The sequence below is a fragment of the Dromaius novaehollandiae genome, chromosome 4 (genome assembly GCF_036370855.1).
Source record: "Dromaius novaehollandiae isolate bDroNov1 chromosome 4, bDroNov1.hap1, whole genome shotgun sequence".
In the NCBI taxonomy this organism is placed as follows: Eukaryota; Metazoa; Chordata; class Aves; order Casuariiformes; family Dromaiidae; genus Dromaius; species Dromaius novaehollandiae.
The window spans coordinates 85,364,378-85,388,354 of record NC_088101.1 but is presented as its reverse complement, the minus strand read 5'-3'; the positions used below and the strand labels follow the sequence as shown (position 1 = coordinate 85,388,354).

At 45.6% G+C, this 23,977-nt stretch overlaps 1 protein-coding gene across 2 annotated transcripts in view; it reads left to right on the top strand.

Annotated features, from left to right (window-relative positions):
• Window positions 1-4,672: 4,672 nt before the first annotated feature.
• SLC4A11 (solute carrier family 4 member 11) overlaps window positions 4,673-23,977 on the top strand; it is a 134,701-nt gene continuing 115,396 nt past the window's right edge. For both annotated transcript variants that reach the window (XM_026121829.2, XM_064511642.1), the window contains exon 1: window positions 4,673-4,919. In XM_026121829.2, coding sequence (XP_025977614.2) covers window positions 4,688-4,919 — 232 coding nt within the window. In that variant the 5' untranslated portion in view covers window positions 4,673-4,687. The remainder of the gene's footprint in view (window positions 4,920-23,977) is intronic.

Below are 23,977 nucleotides of genomic sequence, written 5' to 3'. Positions count from 1 at the left end.
GGATGGGGCTCTTAAATGATCTTAAGGCAAGTGCACAGGAGCTCCTAAAGATACCCACTGCAAGACGGCTTTCCTGCAGTGCCTGCACTAGCAGAACAAGAGCATGAGATGTTTGCCTTGGCTGTCTTGCTATCAGCATGGTGTCCTCAGTTGCATCTCTGTAGCCCTGTTCTGGATAGAAGTGGCTGTCCTGGGGTCACTCCAGCTAAACTTTAGGGTTGCTTTTTAAAATTTTTTTTCAGGGGAAGGAACTATTGCTCAGTCTCACTCTGTGACATGACTCACCAAGGCTTTCAGTAGCAAGAATGGCAGAAGTAAGCAGTATTTCTTGAAAGAGATTATTCTTAATGGGTGTGGGAGAGAGCAGTCTGGAGTGGAATTGTATTTTATCTGTACAGCTGCTGTCCTGAAGGGAAAGTGCCTTTAACTTAAATTTCATGAGCAGAATATTTAAATTTTTATTAATGTTAAGACTTTCAGTTAGAATCAGAGAGTAACCGAGGTTGGAAGGGACTCTGGAGGTTTCCAGTCTGATTTCTGTGCCCCCCCCCCCCTTCCCCCCAGGGCTGGGCTGACTTCAAAGCCATTAGCAACCTGACCTAGCTTTGTCTAGTCAAGGGTGGAAGACTTCCACCTCTGAGAAGCTGGTTCCATATTTAACTATTATGGGAGCAAAATTCACAACACCGAACTGGAATTTTTCCTTTCTGCAGCTCATGTTGTTGTCCCTCATCCTTTTGCTGTGCACCTCTGAAGTCTGGCTCTGTCTTCTGTATAGCCTTCTGCTAGGTAGTTGTAGGCAGCAATAGGATCCCTCCTTAGCCATTTCTCCAGGCTGAACAAACAGTTCTCCTAGACACTTCTCCTGTGTGTTCCAGCCCTTGGCTGTTTTGGCATTTTTCTGCTGTTTTCACTCTAGTTGTACTGGGGAGCCTGGAACTGGACATAGCACTCCAGATGTGGCCTCACCAGTGCTGAATAGAGGGGAGGAATCGCTTCCTTCCAACTGCATCGCCAGCAAATCATAAGAGCTTCCATATGCATGAGATTAGGCAGACAGTTAAAACAGTGGTTAAAAGCCTCTCAGCATTGTGAAAGGGGTGTGTGTGTTTGTTTATAGGTTGGCAACCTCATCAGATACTCCTCCTGCTCTAGAAAATGCAATACTCCAAATAGCATAGGTAGGACAAGTAAGAGCTTAAGTCTTCCTGTGAGTCTAAAAGGGAATGATAGTGATGCTACCTTTCCCAGTCTGACCTTGACCTAGTGATAAACACCATGGGCTCTTGGCTACAAACAAGTTCATACGTAGTTCATATGTGCCAATATCCCAAGAGATGTCTCATTAAGATACCTCTAGTATGGGATTAGTGAACCCACAGCTTTAGCCAGTTCTCTAGGTCCTGTTGGATCAGGAAAGTAGTTATGACATCCTCTAAGATTTCAAGAATAACAGTAACCACACCACATCTCTGGCATCAGGAGATTCTTTCAATTGTTTTAAATATTGGCATTCCCCTGAATAAGTCACTTCCTGCTGGGTTCCTTCGGGAGAGATGACGCACTTGCTCGTGAGAGAGGTAAACTGATGCTCAGGCTCATTCTTGTCTTTCATTAAGGTAACAAAAGGTTTAAGTCTACAACAAACAGGCTGTATCTTGATGTTGGCTTTCAGATTAGCCATAATGGAAAGGAATAAAACTATGCATCAGCTGATTGATTGGCACTAAAACAATTGGCTTCTGCAACTCAGAAATCAACAGGCTAATTGCTTAAAGGGTTTCACCTGCACAGACAATGAGGACAGGATTCCTCAGGTGACTTCCTGGATTCCTCTGTTTATGGCCTGGATTGTTAATGAAGCAACTCCTTGACCCTGCCTCATTTCTGGATGTGGTGGCAACTTTGGAATGATAGACACTTCTTCCAAGTACAAGTGTCTGTGTGTAAAATCTCATTAGGATTTCAACAGTCTTATGTAAATGCTTGGTATGACGCTAGTGTGATGTCTGAACCCATGAGTGAGGTCTATTAAAATTTGCTTGTGCTTGCTTTTGTCATGAAGTCGGGCTAGTGCACTTCTTGCTCCAGGTCCAGCTCAGCTTTGGGAGTGGTTCACGCGTTATATATCCACTTGTGCTCAGTTCTGCAGGGCTTCAAAATGGGTCTGTCTGGACTGACTGGTTTAGTGCATGCTATGTAATGTGCTGTAGATCAAACAGTTATAAAAAGCTGTTGCTCATGTCAGCTGAAGCTGTCCACAACTGTCTGGACTGTGGAAGCTATATGTGTGTTTCCTTACCTTTGGCTGCCTATGCCGGTTTGGCAAAAAAGCTGCTCTAGGATTTTCTTTCCTTCTGGCACACAGACTTAGAGGTGTCCATCTTGTCCCTGGAGATGGATCACAAGGGACTGCTGGAGTGGAGACCTGTTGCCAGTTCCCCCTGATGTCCATTTGTTACACTGCTATGGTCCCCAAACTTACTTTTCCTGTCCCTGATCCATGGGCTCATCTGCAATTCTGCTGCTGAGAATGATGCAGAACACTGCAGCTGATTTGTCTTGGCATCTCCACCACTTGTCCCCCAATTTTCCCCCATACAAATGCATCTGGATCTGCTGGTGGTGATGACTATTTGCCACAAGGACTTGACTGACATCTGTCATCTGAATAGCAGAACTCCTTTTGCATCTATGCAAATGTACTTGTGTGTCCTTATCTTCATGTGTGCCTGTGCAGAATGATCCTTGGATAAATCCTGGAAGCTGTATGTTATTAGTTTCTGGATTCCTGTACTCTTGCTGTTGTAGTATGTATGTTTTAGCTGAAGGAGCTGCTGTGCTTTACTAGCCATAATCTAGAGACTAGACTATGAAAGAGATTATCTAGATGGCAGTTCTGGGACTGGCCTCTTGCCAGTCTGTTTCTGCATGCTATTTGCATGACCGCGTATGACTACAAATGACAAGCTTTTCATGCAATCACTGCCAAGTGACGAGAATACAGGAGCAGTCGATGTGTGTGTTTCCTCAGGAGGGTTGTTCAGCCCGCTGGTGTTTCCCTTGCCTCCGAGATGGGGGAATTTAGGAGTGAGCTGGTAATAACACAGCAGTGCTGTGATGCCCTGCACAGAGGAGATGAAATGGCTGCTTTGTGTCCTGGAAGCTTGTAGCTGACAGCTTGCTCAGACCAGGGATGCCTTTTATTTCAGACCAAAACAGAATAAATCTCAGTCTTTGCAAGCCTTGCTGTGACTAAGGTACTGAGTGCTCAGAAATGTTCCCTGGTCTTGTATGTCATGAGCTGTCACAGTCTTTGAAGAATCAAAGTTGACCGAGCCTGCAGCTCTGTGTTGCATCCAGATTTTCACTCTGAGACCTACTGTAGTCTCTGTGCTGGGTATTTGAAGTAGGCTAATTACTATGTAGGTGGTGCTCTTAGCTTTTTTCCCTTAAGGAAGCTAGGTTTTATGTGATGGTACCACATCTCCTTCCTCTAATAACCAGCTACGTGCCCATTTGATGGGTGATCTCACAGACAGTAAGACCTTTGCATGACTAGGAAAAAGGGGCATATGGAGTGAAATGTCCAACAACAAGCGTCCTTATTAAAGGAGCTCCCTGGCGCTGCGCTGGATGTTTGGGAATTCATGTGTGATTTTGATCCAAGGATAAATCTGTAGGTTGGCTGGTTGTAGTCTGCTTCTCAAGGACACCTGTTTATCCAGTGCAAGTCCCAAATGCCAGAGTTCTGGCCAACTCGGGTTGCACAAACACTTTCATTTACATAATCCACCTCTCCCTACTTCTGTGAAGTAGGGGACAGTTGCAGGCCTCCCTCTGAACATACAAAGCCCTTCAGTCTAGTTGGATAATACTTGCTGGGGGGAAGATGGCTGGATTGCACTTACTCTGACAAGCTGCTTAATCCTATACAGCTGAACTTTTTGCCTTGGCTTTTCATGCTGAATGGCAGTATGTGGGACAGGATAGTAAGACCGGTTTGCAATGTGGCATGATCAGGATGAGATGGTCATTAGGCTAATGAGGAGTGGGTGCAATCCCACTGAATTTATTCCTGCATTGATCCTGGAGCATATGCACAAGGCAATTGTGTAATTGGATTTGTTAAGGATATTGGTTGGCAGGAAAACAAGCTCTTTGGAACAAGTATGTCTTGGTGGACACAGACTGCCATGCTCCTGTTGCTTCATGAAAACAGGATACATCCAGGCTATTTGAGACCTGAGGGCGGATAGATCAGCCTCAAAGTCTCTGGGCTTTGAAATAGGGTTTTCTGGTGTTCTCTGAAACAAAGCCTCTTTTTATGTAGACAGAAGTGAATATAAAACCAGGAATTGCATGTGGCTGCGCTAGGAGTTAAACCTTCCCTGAGGCTGTTGGTGCTGTTTGGTATCTTAACTTCACTCAAACTAATATTACCTTGGTTTAAGAAAAGCTGGATGTGGGTGAGGCTATTTTCAAGACTAAAAACTTTCTGTGACTAGGAAATTAATACAAGCTTGCAGCAGCAAACTTCTAAGAAATAGGAAGACAAAGGAAGAGCTCTGCAGCTGTCTGTCTTGCAAGAGAGCATGCCTTTAGGAGCTGACTGCGCAAGCACAGAGGAAGTGATAATGTAGTTCACATCTATTCATTAGCCGAGTGTGAACTGCAGAGGTCTGAGATGACGCTAAGCAAAGAGGAGCTGGAGGGAGTGGAACTGGGACCTGCTGCTCGCACCCTTTCCAGTAAGGAAAGTGGGCTCATGGGCTGTAGTGGTTCATACTGGGATGAGAGCATGGACACAAGATCACTGCTGACTTCACGTATGGAGCTATTGGATTTGAGGAGAGCAGCACTTAAACTTGATCTCTGTGCTCTAAGTGGAGAGGAAGAGAAACATGACAAAAATGGAGGTACCTATGTTAGAGACTTTAAAGCTTAATTAGAAGGCTCTTAAACCTGCGGGTGCATGTATAGAACTAATACTCCCCTTGAGGAGGGGCTTGGGACTTTTTTAAAGGAATTGACCTAAGGTTTCAGAATCTTGTAAGGAAATAACTTGTGGGAAAAACCTGTGGAGCGAGAGTAGTATCTCAACTACTCTCAGTGTGTGGAAAGCAAAGAGATCACTACTTGGACACAACATACTCTGGCTTGATGTCATTAGGCTCAAAGAATGTCCTTTTCTGACTTTCTACTAGTCCTGTTATTACCTCTAAATTAACAAAAAAGGCTTTAAAAGGGGCTTGCCGTGTCCAGCAGTCATTAAATGATGATGATATAAGGCAAGTGGAAGCTGGTTGACATCTTTGGGTCTGAGCTAGGATCCCTAAGGAGCACTCTGCTTTGCAGAGACTGACAGAATGATTGTTCCAACCTACCCTGTATTAAAAGTATTGCTTTTTAAAGTATAGCAAGATTATGGAACTGCTAATGTGGTCTCTGCCTAGGTTAGGAATCCAAAAACCTCATTTATGAAAGAAATCCCATTGCAGACAAGCTACTGAGTTTCAGTAAACAGATACTAAGTGATGTGAACTTGCCCTGTGCAGTTCAGTTTCACCATTTGCAAGGCTCAGGGATACTCCCCTCTGTGGGGCAGGCTTGATTACCTTCCTGTAGGCCATTAATTCAATAAAGCAATGTAACGGATCCATTTTTAGCGTATTTTCAGATGCTATCATATGCTTTTATTTTACCCTGAATAAAGTATGAGAAATTTTGTGTGGACGGAAAGCTGGCAGGGGTTTAAAAAAAATAAATTAATTAAAAAAAAATTAAAAAAAGAAACAAACAAGATAAAGGCATATAAAATTGGCCTTTTTAGTGTGGGCTGATGTAGGGGGAAGAAAGCTGCTGGGGTCAGAACTGAGGTTAACTATGCATAATACCTGCACCTCTCTCAAGTCTGGCTACTTATGCTTCTAACATAAACCTTAAAGCACTCCAGAAAAGTCTTCAGCTCAGAAGTGAGATCCGACATGCTTAGGAAGTCCAGCTCTCCACAGGAAGAGGTGGTATGTTACTCTTGCTCATATGTAGATCTTTCTGCTTAAAGATCTGCTATGTCTTTGGTTAGAAACAGGTATATTTGTCTCTTGCCTATAAACAGATCTTCTCAAATGCTCCAGCTGACCCTTTGCCATTTCCTTTGGGCTTAATTTAAGCATGAAGCGTCCTAGATGTTACCAAAGTTTGTCTGAAGTAGCTTTGAAGAAAAATGGTGAGGTTAAAGTTCTGACTCTTCATCCAGCCTCTACCATGCACATGATAGCAGACTATTTGAAACTTGTATGTTATTGGTGTTCACTGGAGTCCAGGACTGAAGATGCATCCTTCACCTGAATGCTGTAGACCTCAGACAGAGTGACATAACCACATGCTGTATTTATAACCTTTGCATACTACCTGGCTAATATACTGATTTTTTTGAGTTGTGTGGTACCATATAGACCCCTTCACTAGAGCTGGGAATCTCTGGGGCAATCTGTAGCTATGGTGGTAGATTTGGCTGTGGCTAATCTGATGCAAGGCAGATGAACAAGCATATGACTATAGTTCAGCCTTTCACTTCTGTTCCAAAACATAAAGGCAAGATGAATAATAATCAGATATAAGGTTATACAAATGTTAAATAAGGCTCAGCAAACACTACTGTTCCAGATCAGTTTCTCTTGAGCGTAAAGCCTAAGAGGCACAACTTCATGCCAAATTGCTAAAAATGCACAGGCCACAAACCAGTGCTCAAAAGCACAGAATGATGGAGTTAGTGCTGTCTGTTTTATAGTTAAGTAATTAAAGACTGACTTGTTCCCTTTCACTTGGAAAATAGGAAAAGCTTGCAGAAGTACCTGCCTGCTACTGTGAAAGCACTTCTCAGTGCACCTCTGTTGGTGTCTGTGTGGTCCGTCAACAGGTTCCCATTGCAAACACGAAGGAGCAGAGTCTGCCTGGTAATGTGACGACTTTCAACAGCAAATAGCATCTCTGGTTGAGCAGTGCTAGATATGGGATATACTTTGGTCAACAGAGTTCCCCTGAAATGGAAAATGGGAGAAATGAGGATCTTCCCTGTTTCTTCCCCAGGATGTAGAAGGGCATGTTTCCTGGTAGAGCCAGGAAAGGATTTCTTTCTACACCTGTCTTAACACCGTTGCTTGTTACAACTCTTTGGTATTCACAAACTGCTTCTCTGGCATACTGGCTTCAAACTCTGATTACATCTGAATCTTCTTCAGTAACTGATTCTTGTGGTGTATCTCCTGCTGCTGCCAATTTTTCTTACTGACTACTAATCTTAGTTATCTCCTGCCTGCCCCATACCTGCTTCCAAGTTTGCTCAGCAGAGCCAAAACCATTGTGTCTTAAATTCTAAAGTCTAAGGATTGTTGAGCACATGCAGTTTAGTTGCTTTTTTTCCTCCCCTCTAAAGGCTTATAACTTGCCTAGATTTTCAGCAATGACAAATTAAATTTGACATAAAGCTATCCCCTGCTCGTTAAAGTCCCAGCTCTAAATCATGGGTCTCAAGCTTTTCAAAAAAAGTCACCAGAAATTGAACAAAACAATGTGTTTATTCCCATGCTGCTTTCTGAGAAGCAGTTGAATTCACATGTTCCAAAACAACTCTGCCTGAGGCAGACCCAACTAGCATGCAAACTCCTATCTTGAAGAGCCAGGACTTGGTGAATTTATAAGCAACTGAAAACAGTGCTGGGAAGGGTTAGGCAGCCTTAATAAAACTGTCTAAAGACACAGTCTTGGAAGGAAGATTATCTCTTAAAGTCTCCTAAAAAACCATTCCTGTTGAATTCCCCTAAGAACACGATGGATTTAATTCAGACTTGCCGCACTCTTGCACAGACCTCCACAGAGGTTCCTGTTTAAATAGCACAGTATTCTTGTGTCTACCACAATAGTACAAAAGACAAATGGAAGTGATTGTGTGCTTGTGAGTCTATTTTCTTTAACAGATGCATTTCAGGGGTCATGGGCCATGTGGCCCTCCCTTAGATATACAATCAGACCCTGAAAGAACATTGTCTGCTGGAGAACTTCCTCTGACACACCACCCTGCTGAAACAGCATGACAACAGCCATGTTTCATTTTTCAAAGAGCTGCATTCAGCCAGCTCTGTAATTAGGACAATGAGGAATACATATCTCTAAAGCAATGTGTCCTTTAATAGTTGATTTATTTTTTAAGAAAGGGTGTGATTCAACAGCTCTTTAAAAAACTTCATCTCCTACTGTCTGTATCTTAAGGAATAAGTGTGGTGTTGATCTAGCGATTCTTCAAATGGAAGGCCAGAGTTGGCTGACTTCATTATTCTGAATGTATTTTTATCAATATTAGTGTCTGAGCTCCGGAGACTTGCTCTTTGGTCTCCCTGTTATTGGGAGTTTTGCAGTGTGTTCATCTGACCTATTAAAGCAAGCACCTTGCGATGCTTCCTCTGAAAGGTTAGTGATGTTTGTCTGGTCTCTCATCTGTGCGTGAGCTCTGCGATAGTGGGCAAGGACGTGCGTGTTTTGGCTAGCTGTGCTGCAAGGGGGCTGTATCTCTGGATTTTGGGGGTGGAGGGGGAAGAGAGGCATCATGCTCTGGAGCGCCTGCTGATTGCCTGCCCCGGTACGGGTGAATCGCTTGGTGCTTCACAGTGGGCTTTTCGACAGAACGCTGAAGTCTGTCCTCGGTTTGGCCACTGTTGGTTTAATGGCTGTAACACTAATGACTCTTGCAACCCAAAATCCCTATGGGCACTGGAAGATTTTTGTTTTTCTGCCACGTGGAGGGGAAAGGGGAAGAAGAAATATCTTATGGTCATGATGCCTATCTGGTATCCTCCACACTGAGGGTTCCCAGTCTTCCCTTGATGCTTTTGTGCCACAGCTGTGCTCACAGAGCATGAGGGACCCCTATCCATAACCTCCTCTGTGCTAAGGCTTTCTGCCCTCCTATTTCCTTACTAAGATGTTGGCATTGTAAGTAATCCTTTCTGTACTACACCTCTTGAACCGCTTCCCTCAGGAGTGAATTGTCCTGGTTGATGCTGGAAAGCAGGGAGTGATGCTACCAGCAGGGCCAGTCTTTGGCTTTTGCAACAGGGAAGATGAACCACAGTGAGCGAGCAGTATTTGCTAAAGTGACTTTTTGGATTTTTCCAGTTGCCAGCCACCTCCCTCCCCAGCGGAACAACAGAGCTCCCTGGAATCTCAGTTGCTCGTGTTCGGTAGTCAGGTTAATGTTGCATGCGGAAGCTATTTTTAACAGTCGAGCCCTGTGGTCCTTCCAAATGTCAGTGTATCTCTTGCCTTCATTGGTACTTTCCCACCTCCTCATAGATGCTCTGAGCCTCTAAAGCTACTGAGTGTTTAATGGGTAACCTAGGATGAACATGGGCACTTAATTTTAAGAGATGAGCAAATCTTTCTTCCTCTCTTGTCACTTCAGATGCAAGCTACGCATGTTGATGGAGATTTAAGTTACTCTTGGTGTCATGGGTGGGCTCCTGTAAAGCCCTTGGTCTTGCTTGTAATGTTTCTCAGTGCTTGGCATGGGTGAACAACGCTGAACTCTGTTACTGTGGTTCTCCATCCTATGGGATTAACAAGAAAAATAGCCAGTTCTGCTCGCTAGTTCTCACAGAACCGGCTTGTAGCTGGAGCGTGTGACCTGGGTTCAAACTGGGGTTGTCACCACCGCCGCTGTCACTTGATGGGCCTTAAAACTTGAGCTTTGTTCTTCTAACAGCCTCTCGGAAGAGGCTGGGCTGAGGACACTGGGGCCCTCTGGAGCCATAGCGAGTTCACAGGGTCAGAAAGGGATCAAGTAAGAGCAGGCTCTGGGCACAGGGAGGGGATGTTTTGCATCTCCTCCAGGGGTTGCTGGCACCTCGTGGCACCAGCACTGTTAGAAAAATGTTCTGCTTGCTGGTCTGGATTTCAGCATGGTCCTTCTAAGAGGTTTGTTGGTGTGAATTTGGGGCAGGTGAGACAAAATACAAGGAAATCAAGTTTTCTCCAAAGCCCCTGTATTCCTACTCCTTCTCATAAAGGGGTGACAATGGCTGGCAGGTGTTGAGGGTTTTTTATGATCTAGTCTTTGACTTTCAAATGCTACAAACAGTATGTCTTGTACTCTGAAGCTCACTGGCTTCTCAGTAGTCCTAGTTGCTGTTTCTTAGTGCCCTTGGGTTGTCTTCCAATACATGCTTCAACTTCTGTGCTGAAAGAGTTAAGGATTACCCTTGTATATGGACAAATCCTTACCAGAGAGTGAATACCTCCAGGTTGGAGACTGGTTCTCATAAAATGAAAATGCTGTTCAGCTCCAGAACCTGGCTGGGACTTCAGCTGACCTGACAGCTGCCTCTTGTGAAAGAGTTTGTCTTTAGGTCACAACTCCAGAGAGGCTTTCTGCTAACAATGCACTTGAAAAATCATATTGCTTCAGCCTCTAACTCCCCCAAAGGAAAGAGGCCTTCATGCTTGTCTCTTAAATTTGTGTCACTCTAGTAACAATAGTTAATCTAATGGGAAAACAAGTATTGCTGCAAAGTTCAGCAAGCAATTAGTTATGGTGCTGGGATTTAAGACTGGCTTCATCCTGAGCTCTGGGTAAGCAGTGTAAGAACAGCCTGAGAGGGGTTTGGGCACTAATTTCCATTATTGCTAGGTGTGAATCTGCAGCCCTCTGGAAGAGGCAGCTCCCATAACTATACAATTACTGAGCAATACTTAGCTTTAATCTCAGAGTATGCCTCAGGAATAAATGCTTGGCTGTTGGTGGCAATGGAAGTTGTTTAAAGTCATTCAACTCCTTGGCTAGCTTGATGTGTAGGGGATCAGTGTGGCACATCTGGCCATGGTTTGGAGTGGTAACGTGGGGAGGAGCAGAAGGTCAATAATGAGCTTGGACAAGGACTACTTAAGAGTTATTCCCAAATGGGGTACGTGCTTAGCGTGGTGTGTTTAGTGTTTTGTGTGTGGCTAATTCTCCTGGAAGATTCTTGTTCTGTCATGCACATAGAAAATTAGAAAAAAGAAAAAAAAATCACTTTGAATCTTTAACAATGATAAAATTCAGTTGCTAAGCTGTATTTGATAATTCTGTCCATGCAGAGTAGAGAAACAGTCAACCTGAATGGTGGTAATGCTGACCAAGTGTTAAGTACTTATTTCTGATGAGTTAAGATTTTCTGGTAACAAGGATTTTTCTGCTGACTGAAGAAGACAAGCCATAATAATGTTCCCCACTGTATTTTGTTTAAATGTATGGGTGACTCCTATCTTGATCATTAGGGAGTAGAGATTGTATAGGTAATCATCTTTTAGAAAGGCACTTGGAAAAGAGACTTTCTTTATGAGGAATGTAACTGGTTTTCTCCGAATTACCTGAGCTTTTCTTAAAGTGTCTTTTTTGGACTACTTCATGATGGCACTTAAATAACACTTCAGATCTTGAAAGTACTGACTGTGCATTAAACTCTGCTGTACCTATTAAGAAATAAAATTTAGGGCTATTGGCAGCAAAGGAATGTGATACTTCAGTATTGGAGTTGTTGCACCTAAAATATTGAAAGTTGGGGGTCTGGGAGACAACTATGTAGTCCAGGTGTGGCACACCTCAAATAAGGAGACCAATACAAGCACAGGAAGCTTGAAATGATGGGTACTAATTCTGAGGTGGGTTTCTAGGAACATGACTATTTATCAAGCTGGAGTAATTTTCAGTTGTAGCTCTGGTCTCACTGTTATTTGTCAATATAGTGAACTACATAGTGTACCAGAGACTGCGCTACAGGGAAGGGAGGGATCCATGCTGATATGTGTGTTCTTCCCCAGTAAGTAAGGATTTATAATCAAATGCCAAAAGACAAAGGTAGAGACTACCCATATGGGGATGTTAATTTTCTCCCCTGAATAAGTTGCTCTTAAATAAGTGCACAAAAACCCCCAAACAAAAAAAGGCTTAAGTATATCCTCCCTTGGCAGGGGGAGGAATAGATTGCTTTAAATACCAAGGTTTTTAGTTTAACTGGCATCTTCATCTGTGTTTGTGGATGACAGCTCCTTTCTTTCAAAGGAAGGATAGTGTACGTAGCAGTTATTTGAGGTGTGTTTTCCTCCCTATGATTAACCTTTTTGTCAACTGATACTACTGTCTTGCTATCTTAGTTTTTCTCTTTCTGACAACATCACATTTTTCAGCTCCTTTAGCTGACTGAAAGAGATTTGCTGTTATGTTTTGTTGCATCTCATGTATTGGTATGAATTGATTTCCCCCCCCCCCCCATTAAGCATACCTCTTTCCTGTTGCTCACTTCTGTGGAGGCCCTATGGCACTCTGAAGTCCCTCCCTACTTTCTCTTTAGCTAGGATTAATTGAAAGTATGAATTCAGATGCTTTCATGCTGAGAGATAAATAAGTTGTCACTTTGACCCATGTCAGAGGCAGATTTTTAGTTCTGATGGGAAGTTAGCCATTAACCCAAGCTCAGGGTAGTTTAACTTTCATCTCTGCTTGACACTTCTCATCACAGAAAACCCTAGAAAGGTCAGTTAGGAGGGTGCCCAAAGTCAGTGTTCAATGTGCTATGGGTCTCCCAGAACTTGTTCACTGTCTCTGAGATGCAGCCTTTATCCCTTGCCCCTTTCCCCATTTCCACATCCTAGAAGGTGATTTGCTACTGATCTGGATGCCTTAATGTTCAGGCATCTGTTTATGATCATATCCTTCCTTGCTATGTGTGCATTTCACATGGGAGACTACTTAATTATGCCCTTGGTATGAACCAGGTCCTTAGGAATGGTGTAGTGGCCCCCAGGAATGAGAACCCGTGGGCATATGACACTGGGGACAAAGCTGTTGGAAGCTGAGCCTCTTAGGGATGCCTAACTGCTCTAGAAATAGAAGTCCACTTTCACCTTGGAAAGGCAATAGGTCTGTCACAGGTTTTAACCAGAAAAAACCAATGCCTTTACTCTGCAGTGACTCGAGTAACTCTCAGCTCTGTGCACTTGATGTCATCCATGCCGTTGACAGTACGTACTTCAAGTTCAGTAGTATCTCTTTAGAGGGCCAACACCCATGCCAAGTAAGCATTTCCTCGTAAGACAGAGGAGATAGTGTGTACCTAAGTAAAATGTGTATTACAGAACTTCTGGAATGATTAAAAGTCCTTTGGCTTGCTCTGGGAGAGGGATGACTTAGTTGTTGGTCAAGCTCCAGCTGAGCTCTGCCTAATCGCAAGCTGCTGGAGGTGCTGGTAAAATATGGCTGTTATCCTGCACTGCTTGAACTGCTAGGAGGATCCTTATGTCCTGCTGCTGGATTGTCATCTTCCACCAAAATGGTGGAAACTGATGTAGGTGTTGTGAAGCAATGCAAGGACTCCTGAAGTAAGGATCTGCGTATATAATTTTGACCCTGTCTCAAAACTCACATGCAGATAAATATTAATAGGAGAATACTCGAACATCATAAATGTGTCATGGTCACTTGGTCTGTCCAGCTTTGCAGATGAGAGAATGTGAGAATGACATCCTTTTGGAAGATTCTTAAAGGACAGCCTGCTTTAATATTTAAATATGCATCCGGGGAGGCATGCAGTTGTGTGTCTTGGAGAAGAATGCAAATTTATTTGCCTGCTTGGATGATTGCTCGAACCACCACTTGTGGCATGAAATATGAATTTGGAGAGCAACTAATAGAATGGCTCCAGTGACTGCAGGCAGATGTAGGGTGGGGCATGGTCTGTCTCTGATGCGTATTTAATGAGCTCTGTTTTAAAGGTTGGATATAGAAACACAACTATGCACACATGTCCTCTGTAACCCTTAGGAGGCCTTTGACTGCTCAATTATTTTGTTTAATTGCAACTTTAGCTATGCTATGACAGTTTCTGTGTGAAGGAATTGAGGGCAACCTTGAAAATGGTGCGGTGAGGAGGCCTGGGAAGAAGCACTGCAAGCGTGGCCCTGGAGGGCCTTGCTTTTCGCTTCTGATCAGCTCTGAAGCCTCTTGAAGCTTTGCCTGTTGCCCGAGTGTCTGAAAGCTGCTGAGTGCTGCTCGCACCTCCACAGGGCGAGATGAAGCAACCTTTTCCCCAGGATGACAAGCCACCCAGCAGCTTTCACACGGTCACCTCAAAAGTTGAGTAATGGGGTGGGCTCTGCCTGGCATGGGGCTGGAGGACCAGATGGAGGTGTGAAATACATCTGCACTATGACTTCGCATAAAACATACTGTATACGTGCGGTTTTAGCATGCCTCTAAAACCCTGCTAAGAGCCTATCTAGCACTGACAGTTTGAAACTGAATTCGTGGTAGGACTTTGTACGCTATCTTACTATGAACATAACAGCTTTCTCCATTCAGATACTAGCAAAAACAGGATCGGAGATGCAATAAGACAATGCCAACCGTATTTTGCCTGAATACTTATGAAATAAAAGTTACTATGTGATGGACTGAAGTACCTGCAGGTCTGCTTTCACTGCAGAAAGAGTGGATGGGAAGAAAAACATCTTCAGATACTAGTATCTGGTTGGCTTCTAGCCTGTTCACACTTTATGGGCACAGCAGTTACAGCTGCAGATTCATGGATGCCTTCATTATGAAAAGGCTAATAATGTCTGCTAGCTAGCCTGGCTGCCTGGAATAGCTGTGTTGCTGCCTGTAGGCTCATCCATAATGGATGGGCCTGCAGATGTTTGGGGGTAAGCAGACTCTAGTTCATCGAACTGCTTGCATCTGAGGCTTCCAAACCTAGGAAGTAAGTCTGCTTATGAGGTTACCTAGCACTAACTCTTCATTCATGGTTAACCTAAATGCTTAGTCCCATGTCTGTCTTGCTTTGTGGGGTTAGATAACATGGCTTGTGATGGAGTGAGGTTTTGTCTGAGTATGTCTCTTTGCATCTTCCTCTAGCTGTGAAGGAGACGAATGGCTGTGGATTTTGGAAGCTGTAGCTGCACCTGGGTCATGAGTTACCAAGGCATCAAATGTGCCTAGGAGGCAGGGCCACTCGTATGGGACCAGGATGCCATAGCGTATCATTACACAACTGCATGGCCATTGCCCTGTGATCTCTCTGCAGTTAGGTCTGTGGCTATGCAGAAATGCGTTCCCTTCTAAAACCCCTCTTTAGCAATCCTGAAGTCTAGACACAGAAGGCCCCAGGTACTATCAGTGCTCCTCGAAGGTGACCCTTTGTGTGCTGTTAAAGTGAAATTTTTGTTAAATGACCACTAGTGGTGACCTCCTTAATAAATGTGGTTGAAATTGCCAGTGGAAAAGTTTGAGGGAGCTGGCTTTTAAAACAATAGCATTCTCATACTCCCTTATGTTATCAGGTATTATCTTAATATAGAAATGCTGGTATTATCTGAGCACTCAAAATTAAATTTTACTTGAGGGCAGAAAAATGGCCATATATCTATTACCTAGCACTTAAAAAGAGGTTATTTTAGGGGTGTGAAATTCCCCATGGGAACCTGAGCCCCTGGCTCACCCCATAAGCCATTCCAGCAAGAATATGCCAACTAAAACCAGACCAATTTACTTCAATCAACTTTTCCCTCAATGCCATCAGCCATTTGGGGTTTGAATTTCTTCCCCTTCCATAGGCACATCCTTCTGGTTCCTCATCTTCTGTGGAAGCTGGGAGGAGAAGAGATCAGAGTTGTGGCTGATGCTGAGGGATGGCTCATGTCTGAGTTGGGCTGAGGCTGGAAGTACGTTATCAGTGCTGTAATGTTGCAGACTAGAGCTTTTCCCTGTTCTTTTTTCCTCCCCACTTGCATGCCTTCTCCTGCATTGGTCCTGATGTGGCTTGGGATGCTCTGCTCTGCCTGGGAGCCTTCCTTGTCCGAGTGCACTGAGGAAGCGTTCCTCCCTTACCCCAAAGGGGTTGTCCCCTCACTGAGGACAAGTTGACTGTGGTTGTCTTGCGTGAGCCTCCAGCTGTCTAATGCACCCAGACTTTTTAGCCTAAAGCATTCCCTCCATCTTCTCTGGCAATGGCGTTTCTTTCAATCCAAGTGAACTTTAACCGAGATGAAATGCAAAACAACTGTTTGAAATAAAAAAGCTTCTTGGGCTTAAAGTGCTGCAAGAGTCATGCCAGCCTTTAAGATAGGCAATTTTGCAGACACAGACCTAGGAAGACTGTCATGTGAGTAATTTCTGCCTATTAAAAATCCAGAATTAACCCTTGGGATAAACATTCTTATGGTAGAAACAGAGCAAACTTATCTTTTTTTCTGAGGCACTGAGTGTTTAATCCTTACAGATTCTCTCTCTTGAGAGACATCTTGGCAATTTATAGCAGATCTGAGTCTTTTGAACTTGGACTCCAGCAGCAATTTCTGGTTGAATGTGTAGTTTCACATCTGACAGACTTCTAACTCCGAGTGTGTGGAAACAAACCTCAGTTTGCCCATCTGCAGTTCAAAAGGGCAGGAGTTTAGGCCCACTTCAAAGGGCTCTTTCTTTTCTTGCTTAGTAGTCCTATTCATGGATTTGATAGCCAATTCATGCTGCAAATCGGTAGCCTCCGGTGTTGTAGAGGTGGCGTGAGAAATGGCTGATAGACATGTGAGGCTGCCAAGGTTGTGAAGGCTGGCCTCTGTGCGTATCGTCAAAGGCAGAGGAAACCTCACTGTGAAAAAATAAATCTCATGGCAAGGCTGAGAGGAATGGAGCAGAGCAGACCATGTACACCTATTCTGGACTTTATTTTGTTGGCTCATAAAAGAATGGCTGTTACAGGGTGGTTGGGGTTTCTCCTTATGCTGTCTCTGGCTTTTCCTGGGACATCACATCTGTACAGCCAGAAAAGCCTCTGACACTCAAAGGCAACTCATGCTGGGAGATGTCAGCTCTCTAAAATGTTCTTTCAGGGAGGAGGAAAAAAACAGAACTCTGCCATTGAATTCAGTCAAATTCAAGATGTGCAGAACAGGAATCCTATGGTGCAGGACAAAGCAGGACATGCTGTGCTGTCTATTCTGCTGGGGTTTCCTTTCTTGTTAAATGACTTAGCAGAAGGAAGTCATAACCCACTCAGTGTTCCCTCTTTTGTCTGGAAGAGTTAACTTTGCAGCGTTACAAACAATCCGGCCCCACAGAGCAACTGCAGTGTGAAATATTGTAGAAATCCATTTGCTAAATGGTGGCTTTTTCGGTGGTTTTGCAGAGATCTCTTAAGAGACTATTACGCTACTCTGGGTATTTTAGATGTAGCAGAGTCATTTTGACAAATGCAAGACGTTTATCATGTCTTTGGCCTTTTTGGACAGCACTAAAGTGCAGCTTCCTACTAATCGTGCTTCAGTCACCAGCAGCGCAACTGTCTCGGCAGACCGCGTGGCTCCTCGTTTTCTGACAGAGCCCCGGCACGGGGTGGCAGATAGCAGTGTGCGTCCCTGGGTGTGCTTTGGAGAGCAGAGGTCTCGTCCTGTGGTCATCTCCAAGCAGCTGTCTAACGCAGGAGGAGGTGGTAACCTGCTTTCCGCAGGGCAATAGCGGTTTTGGAGTCCCTGCAGGTGTTGGGTTGAAGTGGAGGGGAGTGCGTGTGTCCTGGGACTGCTCGGGTCAGGCAGAGCTGGATGAAAGGTGGGGAGATGCCTGGAAAGAAGCAGCCTATGTTGAGACAACAGCACGGAGGAGGAAGGGGGTGGTGAAAGCTGCAGTGAGGGGCTGGCAGCTCAGCCAGGAAGAAATGCGCTTGCCGGGTCAGAGGGTCCTGTGCGAGTTTGCTCCCAGGCCTGTCCTGGGCCAGCTCAGGAGCAAGGACGTGTGTGCAAGGATGAAGTAAGCAAACCAGGCTATGTGTTGGTTCCTGCTCCCAGAAAAAACACTTTGGTTGGCTAAGAGGCTTTTAGCTTTCCCTGGAGGCCTCACCAAGAGGAAAATATCTAGGCAGTTCCCCTCCTTCCATCCAGAAGGGAGGTGAGGTAGCAGTAGAGGGGGATGAGATGCACCTGAGTTAAGGCTTACAACCAAGAAAGGTGCTGGCAGCCTTCTCTGTGGAGGGCATGAAGGGAACTATTGCAATGATGCTGCTGTGCCCAGTTAAAGGCTGAGCAGAAGCCTTTAAGTAGAAGCCAGGGGAAATCTGAGGAGCATTTCTGGATGCAGAAGAATTCATTATAAATGCCTCTCTGCAGACAGCTTGCTAATGTCTATAGCTGATTAGACCACTTCAGAGCTAGGAAGCATTTAGATCTTGCCCTGACTCTGTTTTTTGGGCACCTAGAGAGAGTCTCCTGTGCCTCTGGCTTCCTCCAGATATTCGAAAACCTAGAGAGCAGGGTTGGAAGGCCTGCTGCCTGCTCTGCTGCCTGCTGCTTTAATATTTCTAAGAATCGAATGCTGTGAGCAGAATGTGGCACTGGGAGTATTGTGGCACTAATAAGTGACACCATTAATTGGGATCTGCCTTATGGACAAACTTCTTCAGTAATAAGATACAGCACTTTCCTGACTCTTCTTTTTTCTTCCCCAAGAGCCAGGAAGCTTAAAGTGAACACGCTGTTCTTGGCTGTAGCTTTCTTTCCCTGATGCTCCTGGTAGGGATAGGCTTTGTCCCAGCAATAGCCCCTCTGTGGGGTATAAAGGGATGGGGATGGGGGATGTCAGGCTTGTCCGAATAAGGAATGAGCCACAAATAGTTGAAGAGAGTAGGAAGGTTTTGTCCAGAAATCAGGCTGGGTCAGAGGAGACCCAAGTCTTGCTCTTTCCCTGCCTTGTGAACTTTGCAAGCAGATCCATCTCTGCCTTGGTCTCCAGCTCTTCCCCCCATGCCCCTTCTCCTCCCCCTGCCTTGAAGCTGGAAAAACCCTGCAGGAGCTGGGGTGCCTCCCTGGGAGATGCTGAAAGGCCGGGAAGTTTTCGGGCATTGTTATCCGATCCTGCGGCTTGGTTCCCGATGCGCGAGCGCAGCCGGAGGGGCAGTCCCTGGAACCGGGTAATCGTTGCAAGCTGAGCCGAGCGCGGAGTCTCCCTGGCCGGAGCTGCCAGCGCAAACAGCTTCCCCGGCTGTCGGAGTCAGGAAGCGGCTGAGCGAGCACTTCCCCTCCGAGCCGCTTCCTGAGGCAGGGGGCCTTCCTGCCTGGGAGAAGAGTGCATGCCTTTTCGCGGCTATATTTGGAGGAGCCGCGCAGCCCAGCCCGCCCTAACTCTTGCGGTATCGGTCCGGGTGCAAGGAGCAGCCCGAAAGCTCTGGGTCAGGCAGGAGGTCTGGATGCGAGGCTGCGGGTTGGCCCACAGCCATGGCCTTCCTCCCCCGGGGACAGGCGATGATGGCAGAGCTGATGAATGGTGCTGGCCTCAGATGGTGAGCCTGGAGGCAAGGCTACCCCTAGGAAATCCATGGAGCTTGTGTTTTCCTGCCTCCCGCTTGGGACAAGGGTTCTGAGCAAGCCGTGAACCAGATGGTGAGAGCTATCCTGGTGTGAACGGGCTCTTTTCTTTCCACAAATCGCTGTTAGTGTGCCATGCTACCAAAGACAAAATGCAAAAGAGGTATCCATGCAGTGCGTACCCTGTGAGTTAGGGTACCACACGGTGGGATGTGCAATCAGGGACCTTTTGCTCTTTCTGCTCTGCAGGGTGTCTGGGAGGAGGTGGTGTTTCGGGATACCCTGGATAGCTCCTGCGCTTGCTGATCCTGTTCAGACTCCCACGAAGTAGCAGCTTCGTTCACACGCGTGCTCTTAGCACAAGTACGTGAGCAGCAACCTGCTTCGGCAGTCGCTGGGACTTGCAGCCCTTGTGTCTCAGAACTGGGTTGGCCAAGAGCTGCTGATGAAAAACACTTGGAACCTACCCAAAAACTGCTAGTCTCAGTTTCATTGAGATCTTTCAGCTCAGAGGATCTGGCTCCGAAGGCTGGAAGACACAGGTAGAAAAGGGCTGTTCTTGCAGCCTCCTGCAATTGTGCCAGCCAAGAGTGTTCCAAGATTTCAATGGCATTAAGAGGTGTTTTTGGCAACGCTGGGGTCTCCTGGCTATTGGGGGATCCCTGGTCACATTGCACACTTTCACAGTCCCTGGCCACTTAGCAGCACTCCAGTGCCAAACACTGTGCTGGTGTCTGATGTGCAATGGGAACTCCACTTTCTCAAGTGCACTGTCTTCATCCAGAACGTATGGATGTCCCTGCTGCTAGGTTTAGGAAACATGGTGTGGGAAGACTGGATTCTCCTACGCTGCTGCCCAGCCAGTTCTTGGGGAGGGTTGCTTGCAAGGATGTCTGTTACCTCCCTCTGATATGGAGGTCTGTATCTGCATGAAACCAGCTTCAAGGTATCTCGGCTGCTTTCCCCAGGGCTCCCAGGCCTGTCCCTCTTGGCTGCTGTGCTTGTGCCTTTCAAATAAATCAACCAGATGGCAGAAACCACTAGTGCAATCACCTGGCTTTGGAGCAGAGGTGCTACTGCTTCATCAGGCACTAAACTTCTGGATTTGCACCCTTTCCTGTTAGCAGCAAGCGTGCTGTCAGCATGCTTTGGGTGGGCGATTACTTAACCTCTTAACATGGTTTCTGCAGTGTTCCCCTTGGCACTGTTAATCAATTCAGTCTCCATTAAACTATGCTCGCCTCAGTGCCATTATTGAGGTGTAATTCACAGATAAGTGGAATGTAAGCTTGTGTTACTGAGTCAAATTAGCAGTGGCCTGGAGGAAAGCTTAAGCAAATTCTGTTTCAAAGTTGTGCAGATCTGAGTGGCTTTGTATGATCTGATCTCTGATTTTTTTTAGAACTGCTGATTTACTGGAAGCGGGGAGAGAATTGCAGCTTACCCAGCAGATAATGGAGGAAAAGCTCTGGGAGCCAAGGAGAAGTGTCCTCTTCCCTAGTTCCTCAAACTTATCTTGTCTGCCTTTAAAATACTGCGCTCCAAAACATGCTGCCTCCTGCCCGGTAGGCCCAGGCATTGCTGCAGTGTCAGAAAGGCAGTGATGAGCATGGGTAAAGAGCAGCCTCTGTATGAGGAATGACTGGAACTTAAGGTTTCCTCGAGCTGGAAAGGGCTGTGAGACTAAGAGCACAGGAAGGGTAAGCAGGGAATGAAGGCACATCAGGCAAGCTGTCAGTTAAACCGGCAAAAGAAAGCTGTTCATGGGACCCATGCTATGCTGTGGACCTCCTTCTTGCAGGACTATGCAGGTGCTAAAACACATGTTGCTTCAAGGAGTGACTGGGTGCCTTCATGGAAGAGTGTGCTGCAGTCTACGAAGTGCAAAAACCTCACCTCTAACTCAAAGTCCTTGGAGTCCAGAGTTGCTAGAGGCCCAAAATAACCTAGGAGGTCTCCCTTGTAGGCTGGACTAGTGCTGAAGTTCTAGGCATTTGCTGGTAGCTATTTTCTAAGCCAGGATACTGGGCTGGATGGAGACATTTTGATCAGTGGATGGGGTGGTTCTCAAACTCTTAATGCTCTTGCTTTGCCTCTACCTATCATTGGGAATTGCCATTATATTCAAAGCTAACATACCTATAGCAAGTGTGTTGGGCCTCAGCTAGCTTGCTTTGCAGAACTGAAATCTTAATGGGATGTGTGGGGGAAGTGTAGCTAGAAAAACTTGCCACTGTGTGCACTGTGTGTTGTAAGGAGATGGGATGAGCCTTTAACTCTCTGCATCTCTTGCCCAATTCTTACTAAGCTGCTGCTGCATATTTTTTGCATGACTTCCTAAACTGTTTTCATGTTACTATTACTTGTTCGTGACCTTAATCCTTCTCATGAGGAAGTGTACCAGCTGAACCTCTCAATCCTTCAGAAAGATAGGTAATAGTCTTGAATCTGGCTTGGATGGTGCTCTTGATGCTTCCCTGTGCTCTGTGGGATTGGGACACAGCTATTGAGTGACTTCACCTTTCATGGATGAGACTGAAAGCAGCCTGGTGACTCAATCCACGCCAGATCGCTAGAGCATGTACCTTGAGCAATTAGGATAAGACAAACAGGCTTTGAGCTGCTCAAGTGCTGCCAGATCTCATTTTTCCTGACTTGGGGTGGAGTTTGAAGCCTGAACTGTTCTTGGTATTGGGACAGAACCAGCCTGTCTCCAGTGATGGCACAAACTGCTTCTCCCGGTCTGCTGCCAGGGGATGGGAACCAGAGGTGTGATGTCTGGGCAGGCTGTCTGGTAAAGGATTGCCATGGCGAGGTTAGCTAAAGATGGGTAGCAAACTCAGGTCAGTCCTTCAGGGGAGTCTCTTCCTAAAATGCATAAGAGCACTTAATTTACCAGTGAGGACCAAACTTGGATATCTTCATCCCGACCTCTTGGGCGCTGAATGCTCCTGTACTGAGGAGGTGACAAGAGGCCCAGGAAGGTGGTATTGGCTGACCACTATTGGGCTGTTAGTGCTTGGTAATCCGTGTAGCATTGCTTTAAAGTATTTTGACTGTGATAGTTCAGGTAGTAATTATCAAATGACCTGGCTAAACTGAGGGAATTCTGGAGCATGCGTTGATAGCAGTTAACTGCCAGCCACATGCTGTGTAGTTCCCTGGTGTATGGAGTCAGTAAAATACTTACAGCAAAATACTTAACACAAAGCGTTTGAATAGAGGACTTGACTGCTCATTGTATGTGCTTTATATCTCCAGGCTGCAAACAGTACCACATGAAAGCCACAATCTGCCTGAGCAATGCACTCCTTCCTTTAAAACACTGCCTTGATTTGCTCCCCTTGGTTTTTGCAAGCTGAAAGCAATACAGAAACTGTTGGTAGTTTGGATTGAAAGTGAGAGAAAGAGCCTTGAAGGAATAAAGTAATGCTGTGACCTGGGTGACTGCAGGGTTGGAGAAGACAGATGACCATTTCCAAATAGCCTCGTGGCCAAAGAGGACATGTACAGTTTCTTATCCAAACCTTTTTGCACTGTTCTAGGGAACAGCAGCGCTAGCACCTTAAAGCACAACACGAATGCTTGGCAGGTTTGTGTTCAGGCAAATACACTTGTAGAAACACTGGGCTTTTTTGGCAAGGTATCTTTTGACCAATGTACTGGGTACTTAGGAGGGGAAGGGAGGTTGTCTTGTTGCCCTGCAGGAGGGTCGCTGTGGGATTTGCCTCATTGGGCCACGCACTCTCTCTTTCCATGAAGCCTGGGACAGGATGGAGTTACAGCAGACTCGAGCACTTAAGGGTGTGCTCTGCATGGCCGTACCGTGCATCGGTTGGTTTAATGATGCAAACTCTGACCACCCTTCTAGTTATTATTTTGGTTTCCAGCAGGTCTCAAGTTTAAATTCTTAGTGCCAGCTCTGATCATTTTTTCTCTGAGCATCATCTCTGAGAAAGCTGGGAAGGGGACAAGCAGTTTTTCAGGGGAAACAAAATGCTGTGATTAGAGAAAAGAGCTGTTCTTAGCTCTGAACTCAAATGTTCCCAAAATCAAAGAGCTGTCTAACTTCCCAAGGTGTAAAAGTATTCTTTAGTGGGAACAGCAATTGCAGATCAGTCCAGTAAGCTGAATGCAACTCTTCAGATCTGTCGGGGTTAGTCACTGATAGTAGAGGTCGTCAGGGGATTTAAGATGTGTATCTGTGCCCCCTGCCCTGGGCTCCAAAGTATGTTTTTCATCAGGGGAGTTAAACTCTTACACTACCAAGAATATTTGGCTTCACTCTAAGCATTTGGAAGCCACGTGGCTATTCTGCAGCCAGTGCTAAAGCAGTGCACGGCAAAGCACCTGGTCTGGCTGTTTTGGTGCTGTAAGATCAGAAATGAGGCTCCTTTTGCAGACACCTGCCACCCAGTTGAACTTCTGTGGACTTTGACTATCCAAAAAAAGGAGGGACATGCCTTTTGTGGCAAAGGAACTAGCTTGTCAGATGTGATTTACTCAATCTCTGGGTAGTTGCTGTATTCTGGGACTGCAGGACCTTCTTGCTTGCTGGAAGGCTGGTAAAAGGGCAGGGCACGTGGAGCTCCCTGGAGAA